Here is a 20,964-nt window from a genome sequence, read left to right on the forward strand (position 1 = left end):
GGTTGCCAGGTGCACTGAAAACTCTTTCAGAGTACACACTGGAGGGTGGGCAACATAAATAATGTAAAGCCAGTTTGTATATGGGACTCCAAATTGCCTCTTTTTCCTGCCAGTACTAAAAGGGAGTGTCTGACATACCTATTAGGATGTTATCTCTGAAATAGTCCTCCTCCATTCTGTGAATGGAGTCCGCATCACACATATTCACGGTAGAAGACATGTCACTAGTAGGCAGTTCTCTCAGGCCCGACCAGATGTAATTTTTTGGTGAACGATCTGCATGACCAGCAGGCATTGCTGCAGCTGACAATTTTTTACTAACAGCTCTTTGCATAGTTTTAGATTTCAGGCTGTTGGAAAAAAACTCACAAGGTAGGACTTAAACCTAGGATCCAGAATGGTCACCAGAATATATTTTTCAGATTTCAATAGATTGACGACTCTTGGATCCTGGTGAAGTGAATCAAGGGCTTGATCCACCAGTCCTATATACTTTATGCCATCGCTCTGTTTCAGCTCCTCCTTCAGTTTCTCCAGCTGTTTTTGCAAAAGTCTGATGAGGGGAATGGCCTGACTCAAGTTGGCAGTGTCTGAACTATTTTACGTGTGGCAAGTTCAAAGGGTTTGAGAACCTTGCACAACAGGGAAATTATTCTCCACTGTGCTTTAGTAAGGTGCATTCCCTCTCCACGGCCTATATCATAGGCCATTGTATAGCCCTGGATGGCCTTTTGCTGTTCCTCCATCCGCTGAGGCATATAGAGTGTAGAATTCCACCGAGTTACTACCTCTTGCTTCAGCTGATGGCAGGGCAAATACCTGCTGGTCAATCAATCTTTGACAATCATTTGCTGAATGTCTAAAATGTCCGGACATTTTGCGGGCCACCGAGAGCATCTCCTGCATGCTCCTGTCACTTTTTTAAAAATGTTGCACCACCAAATTAATTGTGTGAGCAAAACATGGGATGTGTTGCAATTCGCCCACATGTAATGCTCTCTCAATATTGGTGGCATTGTCCGAAATCACAAATTCCGAGAAGAGTCCAAGTGGGGTAAGCCATTTAGCAATGATTTCCCTGAGTTTTTCTAAGAGGTTCTCAGAGGTATGCCTCTTAGTGAAACCAATTATACAAAGAGTAGCCTGCCTCTATATCAGCTTTCTTTTGGTAGATGTTGCTGCTGCTGTTGCTGTTGTAGGCAATACACCTACCCAGTGGACTGTCACAATCATGTAATCCTTAGTTTGCCTTGTCCCACTTGTCCACATATCAGTGGTCAAGTGGACAGTGGGTACAATGGCATTTCTGAGGACATTAATAAGGTTTTTTTTAATGTCCTTGTACAGTCTTGGAGTTCTAGCAAAGTGGAATCTAGAAGGGATCTGGTAGTGAGGACACAGGACCTCAATTAACTGTTGAAAACCCACTGCAGTAATGGCAGATACTGGACACACATCTAATACCAGCATAGCTGTTATGGCATAAGTAATCCGCTGTGCAACTGGATGATTGCTGTCACACTTGTTTGCCCATGCAAACGATTGTTTGACAGTTAATTGTTTTTTGGAGGATACGCTACAATTAGTCTTCCTCCTGGTCCCCTTCTGGGATGAAGATCCATTCACAGCAACAGCAGAAGCAACAGGCGTAGTCATCAAGGATCCTTCTAAAGAATCACGGATAGGAGAGGAGTCAATCATGCTTCGAATAACAACATTGAATGCAGCAGGTCTACTCCCGATGATGAATGAGGATGTTGATTATGCAGGTGTTGGTGTTGGAGTTCAAAGGTGCTTGGATCCCACAGAGAGGGAGCAGGTAGGTGACACTGGACTTGTTATATTTTGAGTTTTGGAACTTGGTGACATACACTTTGATATTTGATGAATGCGCTCCAAGTGACGTAACAAGGAGGAGGTTCCTAGGTGGTTTAGGTCCCTCCCTCTACTCACTTTTCTTGGCAATGGTAACATATGGCTTGAAAACTGTTGTCTGGATTGGGGTTGAACCAATTCCACACGTGAGAAGTGGATTTTTTTGTCTTTTGCCCTGGCATGACAACAATGGGCTTTGGCTTTTTCAATCCATGGGCAACAGCTGTTGCCTTACTTACACAAATGACATCCTCGGCATCAACATCCTCATCACCAACATTTTCATCATCAACATCATCCTTAGCACATTCAACTACCAAAATATCCTCCTCCTGTGCAATTCCACAGAAGCATCCTCGATGACTATGTCTGCAAGATGTTGACTGCCCTTTCCCACATTTACAGAGGGCACACAAATGTTGGAACTTGGAGGATCCTCCAGTACACTAGTATTTAGGTCTGGCTCACACATGGCAACCGCAGACACACTTGCACTCTCCTCGGGGATTTGTGATTTTGATTTCCCAGGGCACACAGTTGGTTTTTTCAGAGCTGTCTTACTTATCTTAACAACTTTCAATTTTTTTATGGTACCACCACCACCACCAATACTACTACAGGCAGAAGGGCTATCAGAATGACAACCAGCAGTCTTCCTAAAGAAAGGACAAGGCCTTATCCTTCCTTGCCACTTCGTGTAGTGACTGGCATATTGCCAATTTTTTGTTTATCTAAACGCAAATTTCCTTTACATTTTTTTTTCTTAACTTCAGTAAAAGAAGTCTTTACAAATTGGAGTATGACACTATGCGCCTCTACAAACAAAAAACAGCTGCAGACCAATTCCAAAAATGAGTACACCCAATACTCTATTACAGAATAAAATAACAAGATCTTGGAACATCAGCGCTGGATGATGCTTTTCCTCTGATATTTCTTTCTCCTCTCCGTAAGGAACTCACTTACTTTAAGATTCTCACAGGTGTGCACATATGGGTATCTTTATATGGAAACACAACATATGCTGAATGGATCCCCCGTATCAACAACACTTACATTATATTTCTATCACGCTTGTCATGAAAGGTTTCTTTTACACTTAGGGCTGGATACAAAGTTGAAATATAGATACTTGTCTATAAGACTGAAACTTACTTTCTAATCCTTTCCCGAATTCACATCAAGTTTTCTTTAATCTCGAAGTGTAGGAATCACAGAGAAGCCTGTCCACAACCCAGATTGAATGAGCATAAATACCGGGTGTATGAATCAAACATGCTCTTTAATAAAAATGCATAACGGGAATCTTCTCCACGCAATGAAGAAATAAAAATAAAAATAATAATAATAAGAAGAAGAAAGTCCAGAAATCTCCGCTGTAACCAGTGATACAAAGTCAATTAATAATCACCACTCCGGCAGGGAAAGTGAAGCCGCATCAATGAACATCCGCACTGCAGACTGGGGATGTGATGGAAAACATATAGGGCTGCTTCTTTTTCCTCCGGATAGTGGTCTTACTGTGGCAGTCACCCTGTCAACGCGTTTCGGAGCTTGCTTCCTCCTTTTTCAAGACGTGCCGCATCTACTAAGAAGCCGGTTTTTTATCCCCCGGTATCTCCGGTCACATGAATATTTTGACCAATCGTAGCACTCAGATCACGGAGCCGTATTTATGGATTTAATTCACCAGCTGGGATGTTTCAGAACATGCGATTGACTTGTTCAGGCAATCCCATCACACCTCATCCGTTCACAAAGCATAAAATAGAGAGGGGACATACTTTAATATATAATCAACAAATGCTATGATTAAAATAAGGTATAATCATCTATTAGACATATCTGGCTGAGCTATATGCCGACATATATCAATATACAACCATAATAAATAAGTATAAAATAGTCTCATAAAATAGTCCCATAAAAATATATATATCTCTTCAAAATATGTATATATATATATATATATGAAGTACCTATACCTGAAAAAATTATATAATAAATACAGTGAATATAACGGAATGACTTATATGAACCATTTCGATTCAAAATCCATATTGAGACCTCTCGGTGTCAAGGTCCTTAGTTCAAAGATCATCCTCATTTCTAATTTTGCTAAAGCAGATTCCATATCCTTAGTTCTCCAGTTTTTTTTACAGATTTATTATTATTCATATGGGAGGGAGATGATACCTCATTGGAGGAATTCTGTATTCACCTGAACTCAAATCAAAGAAATATAGAGCTATCTTTCCAGAAGAGCCAGAAAGAAGTAAACTTTTTGGATTTGACTATATATATAGAGAATGAAGAGTTACTTACAAAAATTTTTACAAAACCCACAGATTGTAACTCGTATATCAATCAAGATAGTAATCATCACGTGAATTGGATAAAAAGTGTGCCGTATAGTCAATTCCAAAGATTAAGAAGAAATTGTTCTAAGTTGGAAGTGTACGATGAACAAGCACTCACTATGGAAAAACAGTTTCTTAGCAAAGGGTATGAAGAAAATATCGTTCTAACATCGAAGGAACAAAATCGAAATATAGAAAGAGGAGATATATTGAAAAAGAAAGAAAAAATAATACCAAAAATAGAAAATGAGATATTATTCATAACTAAATATACCTCACAACACAGGCAATTAGAAAATATAATTAAGAAACATTGGAATATACTAAGGAAAGATCCCATTCTTAAAAATCATTTAAGAGGGAAACCCCGTATTGTATACAAAAAGGCACAAAATCTAAAGAACGTACTAGTAAAAAGTGCTTTACCTGTTGACAAGAGATTGACTCGGATCCACTCAAAGGGCTTCTTTAGATGTGGTGCATGTAATATGTGCAAAAATTGTAAAACAGAAAATAAAATAACGGAATACAAATCTAATGTAACTTCTAAGTGTTATTCTATAAAAGATTTTATTACATGTGGTAGTAAAAATGTTGTATATCTTTTAGAATGTGAGTGTGGTATCAATATGTGGGTAGAACGGGTAGAATGCTTAAGGAACGAACATCTGAGCATATAAGAAATATCAGAAAAGGCTATGAGAAACATAGCATTTCCTTACATTTTAAAGAGGAACATACATGTGATGTAAAGAAATTAAAAAGTTTCTGCGATATTAAAATCTGTAAAAATAACTGGAGAACTAAGGATATGGAATCTGCTTTAGCAAAATTAGAAATGAGGACGATCTTTGAACTAAGGACCTTGACACCGAGAGGTCTCAATATGGATTTTGAATCGAAATGGTTCATATAAGTAATTCCGTTATATTCACTGAATTTATTATATAATTTTTTCAGGTATAGGTACTTCATATATATATATATATATATATACATATTTTGAAGAGATATATATTTTTATGGGACTATTTTATGAGTCTATTTTATACTTATTTATTACAGTTTTATATTGACATATGTCGGCATATAGTTCAGCCAGATATGTCTAATAGATGATTATACCTTATTTTAATCATAGCATTTGTTGATTATATATTAAAGTATGTCCCCTCTCTATTTTATGCTTTGTGAACGGATGAGGTGTGATGGGATTGCCTGAACAAGTCAATCGCATGTTCTGAAACATCCCAGCTGGTGAATTAAATCCATAAATACGGCTCCGTGATCTGAGTGCTACGATTGGTCAAAATATTCATGTGACCGGAGATACCGGGGGATAAAAAACCGGCTTCTTAGTAGATGCGGCACGTCTTGAAAAAGGAGGAAGCAAGCTCCGAAACGCGTTGACAGGGTGACCGCCACAGTAAGACCACTATCCGGAGGAAAAAGAAGCAGCCCTATATGTTTTCCATCACATCCCCAGTCTGCAGTGCGGATGTTCATTGATGCGGCTTCACTTTTCCTGCCGGAGTGGTGATTATTAATTGACTTTGTATCACTGGTTACAGCGGAGATTTCTGGACTTTCTTCTTCTTATTATTATTATTTTTATTTTTATTTCTTCATTGCGTGGAGAAGATTCCCGTTATGCATTTTTATTAAAGAGCATGTTTGATTCATACACCCGGTATTTATGCTCATTCAATCTGGGTTGTGGACAGGCTTCTCTGTGACTCCTACACTTCGAGATTAAAGAAAACTTGATGTGAATTCGGGAAAGGATTAGAAAGTAAGTTTCAGTCTTATAGACAAGTATCTATATTTCAACTTTGTATTCAGCCCTAAGTGTAAAAGAAACCTTTCATGACAAGCGTGATAGAAATATAATGTAAGTGTTGTTGATACGGGGGATCCATTCAGCATATGTTGTGTTTCCATATAAAGATACCCATATGTGCACACCAGTGAGAATCTTAAAGTAAGTGAGTTCCTTACGGAGAGGAGAAAGAAATATCAGAGGAAAAGCATCATCCAGCGCTGATGTTCCAAGATCTTGTTATTTTATTCAGAAAAAGAAGCTTTACCATATTGATGGCGTGACTTAAGCCCTGGGGCATGGGCCTTCATAGAGGATGAGGAAGTTGATGGCCTTGCACTGCTGGTGGCAGCTACAACATGTGGTTCTTGGCCTTGCTCTCCTGTCATGTGACAGCCCTCCATATTTTCTGTGGTCTTGAAGCAGTGTCACAAGCACCAATAGTGTAGCCAAGGTGCAGTTACAAAATTCACACATGTGCAGTCGTGCGCACACATATAAATATTAGACAAAAAAGACTATTTATTAAAAAAAAATTTTCAGGTCCAGAACTTGAGCCTGGAGCACCGATTGATGACTGGTGTCTGGCAGTACTAGGTTGCAACTTGCTGTATCTTGTGCGGCTAAGCCTAAAGGGGGGCGCTTAGCGATTTAGCCAAGCGATTGCACAATAACTACGTCATTATCGTGCAATCGCTTGCAAATTGCGCATGCATCGTGCATGCATCGGACATGTTTTGGTCGGAAATGGCCAGCGATGCGCGTGCCCGCTGGTCGCTTCTGACATCCGACATCATCCGTACATGCTGGTCAACCTGACAATCTCGTCAGGTTCAGCATGTGCGGGGATGAAGGATGTGCCTTGACTGAATGAGTGAACGTTCAGTCTAGGCACATCACTAGATATACAAACAAGAGCACAATTGCAATGTCGTAATCATGCTCTCATTTGTATATCTGTAAGTGGATACCCACCTTAACATGCACACAGAAAATAAATTGACAATATATTTTTTTGGGGGGGTCCAGAACTTGTGCCTAGATGGACACAGCAGACAGCACAGCACCAGCCCAGATGGATCAGCACCAGCCCAGATGGATGCAGCAGACAGCACAGCACCAGCACAGATGGATCAGCACCAGCCCAGATGGACGCAGCAGACAGCACAGCACTAGCCCAGATGGATCAGCAACAGCCCAGATGGAAAGAGCAGACAGCACAGCACCAGCCCAGATGGATCAGCACCAGCCCAGATGGACACAGCAGACAGCACAGCACTAGCCCAGATGGATCAGCAACAGCCCAGATGGAAAGAGCAGACAGCACAGCACCAGCCCAGAATAGATCAGCACCAGCCCAGGACACAGCAGACAACACAGCACCAGCACCAGACAGCACAGCACCAGCCCAGATGGATCAGCAACAGCCCAGATGGACACAGCAGACAGTACAGCACCAGCCCAGAATGGATCAGCACCAGCTCAGTACACAACAGACAGCACAACACCAGCATCTCTCCCAGCCCTACACTACCCACCCTCCCTGTTCAGTCTCCACAGCCGGAATGAAATGGCATCCACCGCGTGGTCCCTATATACTACATAGATCGTAAAGACGAAAGCTCGCGAGCCGCAATATTTCATCTCTATGGTGTTGCCTCAGCTTGAGATCCGGGGCTGGCAGAGGAACTGAATGCACATTCGGTTCTCATCCCGGATCTCAAAATTCGGTTGGGTTCGGATCTCTGAGATCCGAACCCGCTCATCTCTAATTTTTTCATCTAGTTTAGGCCCAAAATGTGCACCAAGATAGCTGACTGACTAAGCTAAGCTGCAGCAGTGGGCAGCACAAACACATGGCAGTTCAACTTCAAACATGGCACATCAGGGAACACTTTTATTATTCAAGAGAGACCTAAGAGAGTTGGAGTATGTATGTAGTTGAAGGCAGGGCAGGGACAGGAAGGGTTGATTGGTAGTAAATTTTATTTCATTTTTTGATTCCGAAGAAAATTTATGAAGGAGAAGGGAAGGGGAGGAGGCATTTACAAAAAAAATGTGATACATTCACATCCGTCTTTGCCACAGAAGAATCCTTGAGCATGGCTGCTGCTGCTGCTGGGAGTTGAATTTCTCATTCCAGTAGGGGACCAGGAAGAGTGCTTTCCAAACACAAATAAACATTTTACTTAAATAATACTTTGCAAACCTTCTATAAAGGCATTTCCCAATGTGTACAGGGATATGAAAAAAAACATAGTTAGTGGCCTCAAAGTGCCACTTAAGCAGCACAGATATGTGGACAAGCATAAGATCTATGATTTAAGGCAGGGGTAGCCAACCCTGGTCCTTGAGAGCTACCAATAGTGCATGTTTTCCAGGTCTCCTCACAGAATCACAACTATAATAATTAACTCCACCTGTGGATCTTTCTAAATGTTTTGGTGAGTCATGAATACACCTGTGCATCAGCTAGGTCATCTGGAAAACATGAGCTCTTGAGGACTGAGTTTGGCTACCCCTGATTTAGGGCCTTACATTGTGTCTTTCTTGAGAATCCTGCGCCTGCTTCTGCGGCTAGGAGTGGATTTTCATCCTAGAAGGGGACCATGAACAGTGCTTCTTAAAAGAATTGACTTAAATAATCCTTTGCAAACCTTCTGTAAAGGCATTTCCCAACCTGTACAGGGACAAAAAAAAGATTTAGTTAGTGGCCTTCAAACTGCCGTTGTTCCCACTGTCCACTCAACCATATCAGATATGTGAACAAGCGGAACAGAGCATTAAATGCAACATTTCTGATTTAAGATTTAAGTCTTACGTTGTGTCTATCTTGGGAATTCTTTCTTGAGCATCATGCCTGCTGGCTGGGAGTTGATTTTTTTCATCCCAGAAGGGAACAGGAACAGGAAGCGTGCTTTCCAAAAATAAATAAACAATTGCCTTAAATAATCCTCTGCAAACCTTCTGTTCTGTAAAGGAATTTTCCAATCTGTACAGGGGCATTAAAAAAAACAAAGTTAGTTAGTGGCCTTCAAATTGCTGTTGTTCCCACTGTCCACTTAACCATGTTTCTTAGATATTTTAACAAGCTGAACAGAACATTAATTGCAACATTTCAGTTTAAGGCCCGTATTCAATTTGAGCCGAGCTGCGATATTTTAACGCGGCCCAGACTTAATGCTGCCTTTGCCTGTTTTGTAGGCGTTAAAGTATCACGCATGTGCCAACATATCCCCGTTTTCAATTTGAAAGTAGGCAAAAACGGAACCCGGCGATACTTGGATCGGTGTTAAAAAAACGGGAATTTTCGGGAAATAATCCTAGGACCCCCTAAAGATGTCCAGACATGGGGGATCACTATGGGTACCCCCGTTTTTGGCTGCAAAGGAAAGTTGGATTTTTAAGTAGCCGCGGCAGGTGTTTTTTTTCCTGACTTTGAAGAAGTGATGCAGAAGAGCACTTAGCTTATTATTTTCATTTTTAAAAATGGTCCCATCAAATTTGGGGTACATTAAAATGGGTACTAGCATATTTTTTTGTCCCAAAATGCATTGTTTTAAAATTCTGCAAAAATGCACCTGCCACGGTTATTTGAAACCCCGACTTCCTTCAGGAGTTAAAAATGGGGGTACCCATAGTCATCCCCTATGTCTACACATGTTTAGGGAGTTCCCTGGAATATTTGCCAAAAATTCCCATTGTGTTGTACCTGTAAAAAAAAGAAGTAAAAATGTAAAAAAAAAATGACATAAGGTCCCCCCCCCAAAAGCCAAATCAGCCCCAGGCCTGCCAGCCAGTGATGGTTTCTAAAAATATGGGGAATAAAATGTGTAGGGTTCCACCGTATTCTAGAAACCAACCCAAGGCTGCAGGGACCAGTTCTGGTTTTAAATATAGGTGGAAAAAAAACATGGGGATCCCCGTATATGTAAGACCAGCACTCGACCCAACCGACTGGGGTGTAATGCCACAACCCGGAGACACAATAGTTTTACATTATTTGGCCCCCCCATTACCTCCATACCCACCAAACCAGGGTTATGGGGAAGAGCCCAGGGCTTCAGCGTAAACCTGTGGTGCTTGGGGGGGCTTCTTTGGGGTGTCCCCGACTCCCCCGAGATCACCAGCTTGCACTGACCGATTTGGGGTGTTAATGCTTTGGACCTGGAGTCCCGGTGATTGGGTCTCCAGTCTGTGGCATTACACCCCAGTCGGTTGGGTCTGGTGCTGGTCTTAAATATAGGGGGATTCCCATGTTTTTTTTCCACCTATATTTAAAACCAGAACTGGTCCCTGCAGCCTTGGGTTGGTTTCTAAAATACGGTGGAACCCTACACATCTTGTTCCCCATATTTTTAGAAACCACCACTGGCTGGCAAGCCTGGGGCTGGTTTGGCTTTTGGAGGGGGGACCTTTATGTAATTTTTTTTTTACATTTTTATCCTATTTTTTTACAGGTTAAACAAAATGGGAATTTTCGTGAAATATTCTAGGGACCCCCCTAAAGATGTGTAGACATGGGAGATGACAAAGGGTACCTCCTTTTTCAACTGAAGGAAGTCGGGGTTTGTAATAGCCGCGGCAGGTGCATAAATGCGGCTTTGAATAAGGTGATGCAGAAGAGCATTTAGAAGTTTTTTAGGGCAAAACAACTATGCCCATCAAATTTGGGGTACTTAAAAATGCGGTTCAGCATATTTTAAACTTGCTAAAGTGACTTAAAAAAAATTGTGAAAAATCCACCTGCCGAAAATGCCTGCAATCAAAAAAACACTTGGGGCATACTTGGGGACCCCCCAGAGCCAAGTTTGCTAGTTTTTAAGATTGTACCCCAACTTTTTTTTTGCCCCCTTTTTCACAGTAAATTTTTGGGGTGTCCTAAAGTTTTTTTTAAATATTTTTCACATAGATTACACCTTTGGGGGACTGTCTGAAGGCTGCACGGGGGTTCCCAAAATGTTGCACCCCAAAACCCCAACTCTGCACTTTTTACCGCCTGTCATTCATAGGCGATACTTTACCGCCTAGTACATTGCATTGAATTTCCGCCTAGGTGGAAAGTCGTTGAAGTTGAATACAGGGTAAAACCAAAACAGGTGATAATGACGTCATCGGCGGTAAATTACCACGATCCGGACTTAACGCCTCAAATTCAATATGGCCCTAAGGTTTAAAGCTGCATACACAGGTAATAATTTTGTTAGTGAACAATTTTCGTTAACGATTTTCGTTCAGTTTTTTCTTTGAAAAAGTGAACAATTTTTTGAAGTGAAATGAACAATTATTTCAAAGATTTTTTCAACGATGAACGAAAAATGTACCTTCCCTTAATGAAAATCATTAAGTTGATCAGTCAGAAATGGACGATGAACTACTAACTACAAACTACAAATGGGAACGCACATGAATGATTATCATTCATCGTTATAACTCAGAAACTGAAAATTTTTTTGAACGATAACAACGTCATTATAGTTAAATCGTTCAAAAAATTGATACATGTTTATGCAGCTTTAGTTTCACGTTGTGTCTGGAGATCATTTAGAAAGCAAAAAAAGAGCTCCACCACAAGCAGCAGATGACTAAACTCACACACAAAGGTTTAATAGAAATAGATACAACACGAGATCAGATGTTTACCCTGGAGGATCTGTCTGATTCATCATGGTGCCCCCAAGACCAAGATTGTGCAAATTCTGCCAAAAGAGAGACTGACACTATGGCTAAACATGAGTCACCTTCTGGATGTGAATTGTCTCATTTGCATGGGGAAAACCCAACCCCCAGATGAGATGGATCTCAGCCAGTCGACAACATTGAAATCACCATTACAAAGTCACAATGGAAGACTACAGTGTGGAGAATCTTTCTTCACAGTCAGGAGAGGCCTCAGAGAACATGAAAAAAGATGCTCTTGGTGCTGAACTTCAAGGGATTTCTCCATCATGTTCTGCAGTGTGGAAAGGTTTCATTCACATGTTTTCTATAAAGCAGTTTAAAGTTACAGCCTTCAAAGTGTCTGACTATAACACCCTCATTTGCCAGGAATTACCAAATATTATCACAAATATATTTATCAAAATTTGTTTTTATTTTTTCACTGATGGTGTGGCTAACACGCACACAGAACAAAATTGTTTGTTTTTTTCACACTGGGGCTCAACCCCTGAAAGAGGCAGCAGCCCTTGACAGACAGCAGCACAGCAGCCCTGCGCAGCTACGCCGATGACAGTGACAGCCAGGTGTGGCTAACATGCACACAAAAAAATAGTTTTTTTAATTTGTGGGCCAGCAGCCCCTTGACAGACAGCAGCACAGCACCCCTGTGCACCTACGCCGATGACAGTTGTGGCTAACATGCACACAAAATTTTTATTTATTTTTTTAACACTGGGGAACAGCAGCCCCTTTACAGACAGCAGCACAGCACCCCTACACTGATGACAAGTGTGGCTAACACTAATTTTTGTAATTTTTTTCACACTGGGGGTTTGTGAAAAGCACCCCTGAAGGACACAGCACTACAGCCAGCCAGCCAGCCACTATGGACAGGACAACAGCCAGCCCCTATGGACAGGACAATGACAGCCAGCCAGCCCCTATGGACAGGACAATGACAGCCAGACAGCCCCTATGAACAGGATGACAACAGCCAGCCAGCCCCTATGGACACGACAACAGCCAGCCAACCAGCCCCTCTATAGACAACAGCCAGCCCTTATGGACAGCAGTAGCCAGCCCCATGCACAGCGTCAGCGTGCAATTAACAATAACAAGTAGTAACAACAGCACAGCTCCCAGCTCCCTCCCTCTTCACTCTCCACAGCCGGAATGAAAAATGTTGGTGAATCGTGGGACCTTTATAGAATCCAAAACCCGAAAGAATCCGATAGCGGGATGATGACTTTTTTGCCTCATTTTCAAATCCAAGTCAGGTGGGGAAACCCCGGATCTGCCTCGGATTCCCATAGTTCGGGTGGGTTCGGTTCTCAGGGAACTGAACATGCTCATCTCTAATTAGATGGCATTGGCTAATGAAGCCTATGGGCTTCTTTTTGCAAAAATCCCTGGAGAGGCATCGGAAGGATCCTTATCTTTTACTTTTGGCTTGTGCAAGAGCAGGCCGATGGACATGTATGAGTATTTTAACCTCCAGATCATAAACCTGGAAGACTATGCATCAGCGGGACAGCTCTATTTCGGAAGATCTGTCCCGACTAGAAAGTATTACTGCTGGTATGCAGGTGAATGGGGGGGAGATTATCGGAAAACTATGCATCCCTCAGGGTACATTACCAATGTCACTTTCAGCAACTATTTACCCACAGTGTGATTCACAGTCAGGGAGCATTTGGGGGAGGCAATGGGGGCGCATTGCCATAAACGCAAGCATGTCAAGACCATAGGCAATAAAAATGGCTCCGGCATTGCAGTACATGCGGCCATTCCACACAGCCATAAGGTTACTCAGAAGCAGGGCCACCATCAGAAATGGTGGAGCCCGGGATTGACAAAATAGGCAGGGACCCCCCCAGGTTATTAGATCCAGTCTATGCCCAGCATTTATTTCCCACTTCCCCTCCCCTTATTAGATCCAGTGTCTGCCCAGCATTTTTTTCCCACTCCCCCCCTTATTAGATCCAGTGTCTGCCCAGCATTTTTTTACCCAGTTCCCCTCCCCCCCCACCCGTTATTAGATCCAGTGTCTGCCCAGCATTTTTTTCCCACTTCCCCTCTCCGCCCCGTTATAAGATCCAGTCTCTGCCTGCTAAGCACACCTTTCTTGTCACTTACCTTATTTCCTTGAAGAAATCTTCAGCTTCTTCTCTCCCCTTCCCCAGAACTGCAGACGCTGGTCCAGCTTCTCTTGATCCACGGCTCCTCCTACCTCAGGCTCTCCCTCCAGAGGCACGGGCAATGTAATGATGTCACGTGCACCGACTTCAATGCAGCAAACTATATTGACATTCTGGGGCAGACAGATGTTGGTTGGTGGAGAAGCGGACCAAGCGGGCCTGCTGCCTCTTCCATTTATGGGGACCGGGGTGGCGGCCGGTACCAGCAGTGCTGGCGGCTGGGCCCCTTTTCTTCTGGTCGCTGCAAGCTGTGCAGTGTTGAAAGCGGGCAGGCGCCGGTGGGCCCCCCCTCCTTCAGCCAGGGGCCGGGCCTGGGACTCCAGTCCCAGCAGTCCCCCCTGACAGCAGCCCTGCTTAGAAGGACTATTATTGTCTTTGTATGCAGACAATTTAATTTGCAAAGGTGCCAGTGGACATCTCAAGGATTATTCCTGGGGTCTGCTAGGACATCAATGTGTTGCTCCGTGATTTTGTTCCTGCAGTTACCATCATGGACACAGCCATGACAGTCTACATCACCTGATTAGCCCTTTAACCAATGGTAGCATTGGTTGCTGTCAGCTGACATATTCTCCAATAGATCGCTACCTTAGGATATTTAGCCAGGCTTCGGGCAACAGGAAGTTGCCTATACAACTTTGCTACTTCCAGTGATTACTTGCTATTGCAGCATTCCAGGTTCCACGCTCCTTTCTTCTAGTGTATTATTCCTAGTGTAATTCTGCAGTGTGTGTACTCAGTGCATCATCCGAGTACTGTCTCCCAGTGCCATTCTCCTGTACCAGCCCTGCAACTGGATCAACAGTGTGTGTAAGCAGTACGTCACCCGAGTACTAACTCCTAATGTCATTCTCCTGTACCAGTCCTGCTTCTAGATCAACAGTGTGTGTACTCAGTACGTCATCCGAGTACTAACTCCTAGGGGTAAATTTACTAAAGTGAGAGTTTTTAGAAGTGAGTTTTAAGTGATGTTGCCCATAGCAACAAGATTCTACTTAGCATTTTAATAGCACCTTCTAGAAGATGATAGCTAGAATCTGATTGGTTCCTATGGGCAACATCACTTTGAAAACTCACTTCTAAAAACTCTCACTTTAGTAAATTTACCCCCTAGTGCCATTCTCCTGTACCAGTCCAGCATCTGGATCAAAAGTGTGTGTATGTCACCAAAGTATTGACTCCTAGTTCCATTCCCCTGTGCTGTCCCTGTGGTTGTGTTCTCCCTTCGTTTCCCACTTGTACCGGATACCTGACCAAATGGCCGCAACCTGCCTGCTGGGTGCAGCTTAAACCCATATCCCGATTGGAAAGGTCAATGGTGAACACCTCCCAATGGGTTAGACTCTGCGCCTATTGTAAGGTCTAGCCAACATCCGGTATTGAGGAAGACATATATCCAGGCCCCTTGCCTCTGGATCCTAGCCCAACCTAGCACCCGACTTCAAAACCATCTGTGGAAGATCTTCTGAGCCTAAACGTGACAGGAGGGTTCTCACTATTGTAGATTTGTGCTGGACAGACATCAGGATTATACTATAGATGACAAGCTTGTATCATACTAGATAATGATATAGAAATTATGTTTTGCTCTCTTATGATGGCAAAATATACCAGGGTTCATTGGTAATAACTCAGGACGGGTTGAGAACAAATAACATATATTTTCTATGATGGCTCCGGACACAATAGGGATTACATGTGTGGAACTCTAAATTAGAATTGTTGCATAAATTACAACTTGACCAATAAGCAGCACTTTTATTAATATACATATTTAAATAATATTTGTATTGATTTTGTTTTCACAGATCGGTGGATATGTTGTTGAATCTCTTCTCCTTGTGATAAATGTGCTGCTGTTCTCAGTGTCCCTCTCTATCTCCATTTGTGGATGTTGTTCTCTATCACATGTACCACAAACTGTTCCCCAGGTAAGAGAAGGATGGATGTGAGTTCAAATGTAATAGGTTATCAATTTTAGTAACAGCACAAACTCGTACCTTCTTGCATTTTTTAAAGGTGCAAATTTGTGCTGGGACTCGCAAATGTAATAGACTGCAGTACTTTTCATCTCAAGGCTACTTTACTTTGCAAATATATGCGAGTTTTTCCCTATGTAAACTGACACCTTTTAATTCAACTAGAATTAAAAGGTGTGAGTAATACTGAAGTCATCACAGATCAGTGAGATCCGTGACGGCTTCTGTCTGTGTTTATAAAAATAAAAATTACGTGCACCCCTCCCCAAAAGCATAACCAGCCCCGGGCTTTGAACAGCCTGTCCTGGTTCTAAAAATACAGGGACCAAAAAGCGTAGGGAACCCCTGTATATGAAGTACAGCACAAGGCTTTTCTGAGCCGGTCCTGGTTGTGGAAATACAGGGGACAAAATGAGTAGGGGTCCCCTGTAATTTTGTGACCAGCACCGGACTCTTTCACCGGGCCCAGGGCTGGTTATGCTTTTGGGGAGGGGGTGCATGTAATTTTTTATAAAAACAAACATTTTCATATGTACACACAGAAACATGCAAGTATTTCATGGATATGTGCATGTTTCTGTATTACTCTGGCCTACTCAGGATAAACTTACTATTCTAAAGCTGGTCTATTATTTGGTGTGCTTTGGTAATTTTTTTGGGCAATATTGAAACTCGCACTCTATTACTTTTGGCGAGTTGCATGTTTTAAATGGGAAAACATCTGGATGTAAATTTGTACATGCCGATTTTTAGTAATGCCGAAAAAATGCGAGTTTTAATAAACTGACACCCTATTGCATGGGCGAGTTGCGAAAAAGTGCAAGTTTACACAATTTTCCAAAACAGACACCCTTTTACATTTGGCCCTAAGTATAGTCAGTGGAGAATGTGCCTAGTGATGCCACTTGCTGAGGATGGCAGTCAAACACTTGTTCTTTTACTGTCAGTGAGTACCGTATTCCATCTTGAGTGTGAATGTGGAAGGATAGGACAGGTTACCATACAGTGGACATATTCTGAAGATACAGGAAAAAGGTTAGACCAATCAGCATGTGTCCATGCCTGGGGTCTGGCCAATCAGCAGATGTGCTTGCAGTTGCCAGGTACGTCAGACTGGCATCTCTCTGACTGGGCTGCAGGAGAAATTTGACCTGTGACCCATCCACACTATACTCAAGATGGCCTACGGAGAATTTTTGGGCTGACAGACTGTCACCAGGTAACAGAGTGTTTTGTTACTGCCAGCAAGTGGTGCACATATCATATAAAGTAATGTTTTATGAGTATATTTTTACTAAAAATCACCAATTTAGGGCTTGGAACCTGATATGAAAATAATAAAATTAGGAGGAGAGGGGGGATGTCCTATGCACATAGGGGTTGCCTAATCTCTAAATCTGCCCTTGAGCATAATGCTCTGTTGTTAAATGAGCAGCCATTCCAATAAGTGTAATAATATTAAACATATAATAAAATATACTATATTATAAAGTGTCAACACAGCTTATAAATCTAAATATATTCAGATTAGAGAACTCTTTGCATAAGGTCAACTTACAATAGATATCATTGGCATAAGGTTTTATTTTTTTTATGAAAATGTGATATGCAGTGGGGTCTAGTGAGACAGGTACACAGAGGTGTAGCGTGGAGCCACAGCACCTGGGACAAGCACATGTCACGGAACCTCCCACACCCCCAATGGGTGTCTGGTGCCACCCTGTAATGTTGAAACCCTCAGATATTATCTCCCCACCACTGTGACTTATTTCTCTATTTCCCAGTAACTCCTCCCCTACCCCATCCAACCCAGAGACCATACTGTAGCTCCCTAGGTGACACCACCTCTCCTTCATTGATTACAGATCCCCCTAGTGCCATGCCCCCCCTCCCATTCCATACTTTGCACAGCAGGGTGTTGCAGAGCATTTGACAAGAAGCTTAGAGGGGACCTATCAGTCAGTCCCTGCTGAGCAGGAAGCAGCACTCACACATCAGCCCACTCTGAGTGCCTTCAGCCAGAGATCCAGTGTTTAGAGTAGGGAGCTTCAGTTCTCCTCTAAGCTCTTCTGCAGTGCTGGAAACTGTGAACCTCCAGAATGCCAAGTGCAAGGCATTCTGGGGCACAGAAACTAGATGTCGGCAGTCACAGGGCCTTATTCAACAAGAAACACAGGGCTCGATTCAGACCCGTTTTGCTCCCACGCGTCCGCAGCCAGAGTATGCAAATCCCGCAATCACATAGCAGGACCTTAGTACGCCCACTATGTCTTAGCGTGCGAACACAAGCCAGTCTTAAGACGCCCACTTGCCCATCGTTACACACGTCATCTCCAGGAAGTGTATGCAACAATCGGTAATATTGAGTGCCATCGGAGGCATACGCAGCGCTTGTGGTTGACCCTACCCTACCGCAAGCACTGCGAGTGCAGCGGTGTTTTAAACAGCCATGTGACGTGTACAATGATGCTGCATCTTAATTATGCACGCCTTAGACATGGTGTTTTGATGCTCAGGCACGCCTGCGTTCGCACGACCATTCCCCCGTTTTCATGGACCTTCCCCTGTCACCACCCACAAATGGCACATTCTGACACTCAAACTAGTGGGCAGTCTGTGTACTCGCTGTGTTCTCTTCCGATTGCAGCGACTGGTTTGTGCATGCGCAGTGCGATGCATACACATACGCAGATCGCAAAAATCAACCAGCAGCGTGTAAACGCAGCCTAGCAAGTGGGTCTGAATCAGGCCCACAGTTGCTAAGACACACGTTATTGGCTGATTTTTATGTACTGTGCATGTGCCTGCATCGCTCTGCGCGTGCATCAAATAGCCACTGCATTCGGGACTGCGAATGCAGCAGCTACGCAGTTCCACCAGTAAGTGCACCAGTAAGTGATTCACAGGAAGTGCCATTTATGGTTGGTAACAGGGGATTTGTCGGCCAGATGTAGGTGTGCCAGTGCGTTTGCACGCCATTGCAGGGGCGTGCATAACTTATCCACTGCGATCCCATACACAGCCTGAGGTCTCTCTAACGTGAGCAATTCCTGAGTGAGGTCTGGGTTTGTGCAAGTGTGCGTATGAGTCCGATGGCACTCGATGTGTCTGATGGTTTTGCTATATCGTTAAGTATTATGGATGTGAGACAAGGGGAAGTGGGCGTCCTTATGTGTGGCTGCGTTGGCAATGCGAATGCAATTTTCTCGCATCTGACCGCTGATATTAGCAACTGCTTTGCGTGCGTATAAGCAGAATAGCGATTCATTCTGAATAAAGCCCACAGACCGCTGACATCAAAACCCAGACCCTCACTATACAGGATTTGTAGTTCCACAATTGGCGGTGACAGAGTGGTGAGCAATGGTGACACAGTGGTAAGTGGTGGCAACATTGTGTCTGTAAAGCTCAGTGACAGACACATCCTATTCTTAAGAAGGCTGGAGGGATCAGAGGCCGCGCTTACACAGTAAGCACACCTCGGTTACTATGGAAATTTTAATGTACAGTTTGATGTCATTTGTTATCTCTACTCGCAGGTGTTTCTGATTCCAGCATTTCCTCTACCGGCACAGCCACCACCATCGCAATATACAGCTGAATATGTCACAGCTAGACCAACAACATAATTGTGTTAAATGTACCTGCCAACTGCACACAGAGAAGGTAGATTCTGTGACCTGAGACATTATTATTACAGTGCAACCTATTAACTCGCTATTAACCAATGTCTGATGTGTGTTGGTCATTTGGGCCTTGGTGATGTCGCTGGACCCTTGCAGGTTGTATTCTCATTATGGTTTATCTCACTAAATTTCTGCTATCCCTGTGTGTAGATATAGTAATCAAAAAATGAAAGTAAAACCTGTATACCCAGTGATTTTGTAATGATTTATTCTAACTGACCAAAAAATCTGTACAGAAATGACTAATTTATAGCCCGATTTAGAGTTACACAATAAACTGCAACTTTGGACACTGGCATAAATCCATATAATTACATTACTGTGACTATATTTTAAGTTGTATATAATTTAAGATATACACGTGTCATCCTCATGAAGTCAGGAACTTGTCAAAGGACTATACACTAAGCAAAGATACCGTATACCTCCAATCTGGTGTCTATTAAAGATACTTGTAACCTGTGCTTAAAGTGGTCTTAGAGACGTGGTGGAACTCACCTGCCACCCCTGTCCTCGGTGCCCCCCTGCAGATTATAGATATATAAATTTGCGTCCTCTCTCCCATTCCACATAATGCCCACAGCAATAGGTGCAATGACTACTATTGTGATGCCCCTTATGCAATTCCCCCAGTACTAGTGCCCCTTATGCATTGCCCACAGTAGTCTTGTCCCTTATGCAGTGCCCCCATTAGTAGTGCCCATTATGCAGTGCCTCCAGTGATAGTGCCCCTTATGCAGCACCACCAGTGGTAGAGCCCCTTCTACAGACCCACAGTAGTGGTGCCCCTTATGCAGTGCCTCCAGGAGTGGTGCCCCCTATGCAATGCCCCCATTAAAAGTGCCCCCATTAGTAGTGCCCCCAGTAGTAGTGGACCCAGTAGTAGTGCCCCTAGTGTTAGTGCCCCCGTTAGTAATGTGCCAGTAGTAGTGCCCCTAGTAGTAATGCCCCCATTAGTAGTGCCCCAGTGGTATTGACGCCATTAGTAGTGCTACCAGCAGTAATGCCCCTTACATAAAAAGAAGATCAATACTTACCTTAAGCCAGCTCCTGTATCCGCTACCATGCAACTGCTCCTCAGCTCTATGGGAGAGACATCATGACATCTCTCCCTTCAACCAGTGCTGAAGTTGGAAGGCGCAGCTCAGGAGTGAACTTCAGTCTTTGGCTGCCACTGTAGGGAAGGAGCCGACCACCCACTGGTAACAAAATCTCAGAGGACACCTGGCAAATAGAGTAGGCAGCGGCAGTGTCTCTCCAGCCCGGCACCTCCATGCGACACAGGGCTGGCTGAGCGACTGGACGGGTAAGGTGGTAAGGTGGGCTGAAGGAGGCAGAACTTGTTCTGCCTCCAAATAGAACTAACAGAATGCAGTTCTTCTCCAT

At 43.2% G+C, this 20,964-nt stretch overlaps 1 protein-coding gene across 1 annotated transcript in view; it reads left to right on the forward strand.

The window, feature by feature from the left end:
• Positions 1 to 19,830, forward strand: part of LOC148522932 (membrane-spanning 4-domains subfamily A member 4A-like) — a 139,452-nt gene extending 119,622 nt beyond the window's left edge. Inside the window, exons 6-7 of the mRNA XM_088473571.1 lie at positions 15,722 to 15,844; positions 19,432 to 19,830. Of these exons, the coding sequence (XP_088329697.1) occupies positions 15,722 to 15,844; positions 19,432 to 19,521 (213 nt within the window). The 3' untranslated portion in view covers positions 19,522 to 19,830. The remainder of the gene's footprint in view (positions 1 to 15,721; positions 15,845 to 19,431) is intronic.
• Positions 19,831 to 20,964: the final 1,134 nt, after the last annotated feature.

This window comes from Taudactylus pleione, unplaced genomic scaffold, assembly GCF_031769625.1.
Source record: "Taudactylus pleione unplaced genomic scaffold, aTauple2 ptg000136l, whole genome shotgun sequence".
Classification (NCBI taxonomy): Eukaryota; Metazoa; Chordata; class Amphibia; order Anura; family Myobatrachidae; genus Taudactylus; species Taudactylus pleione.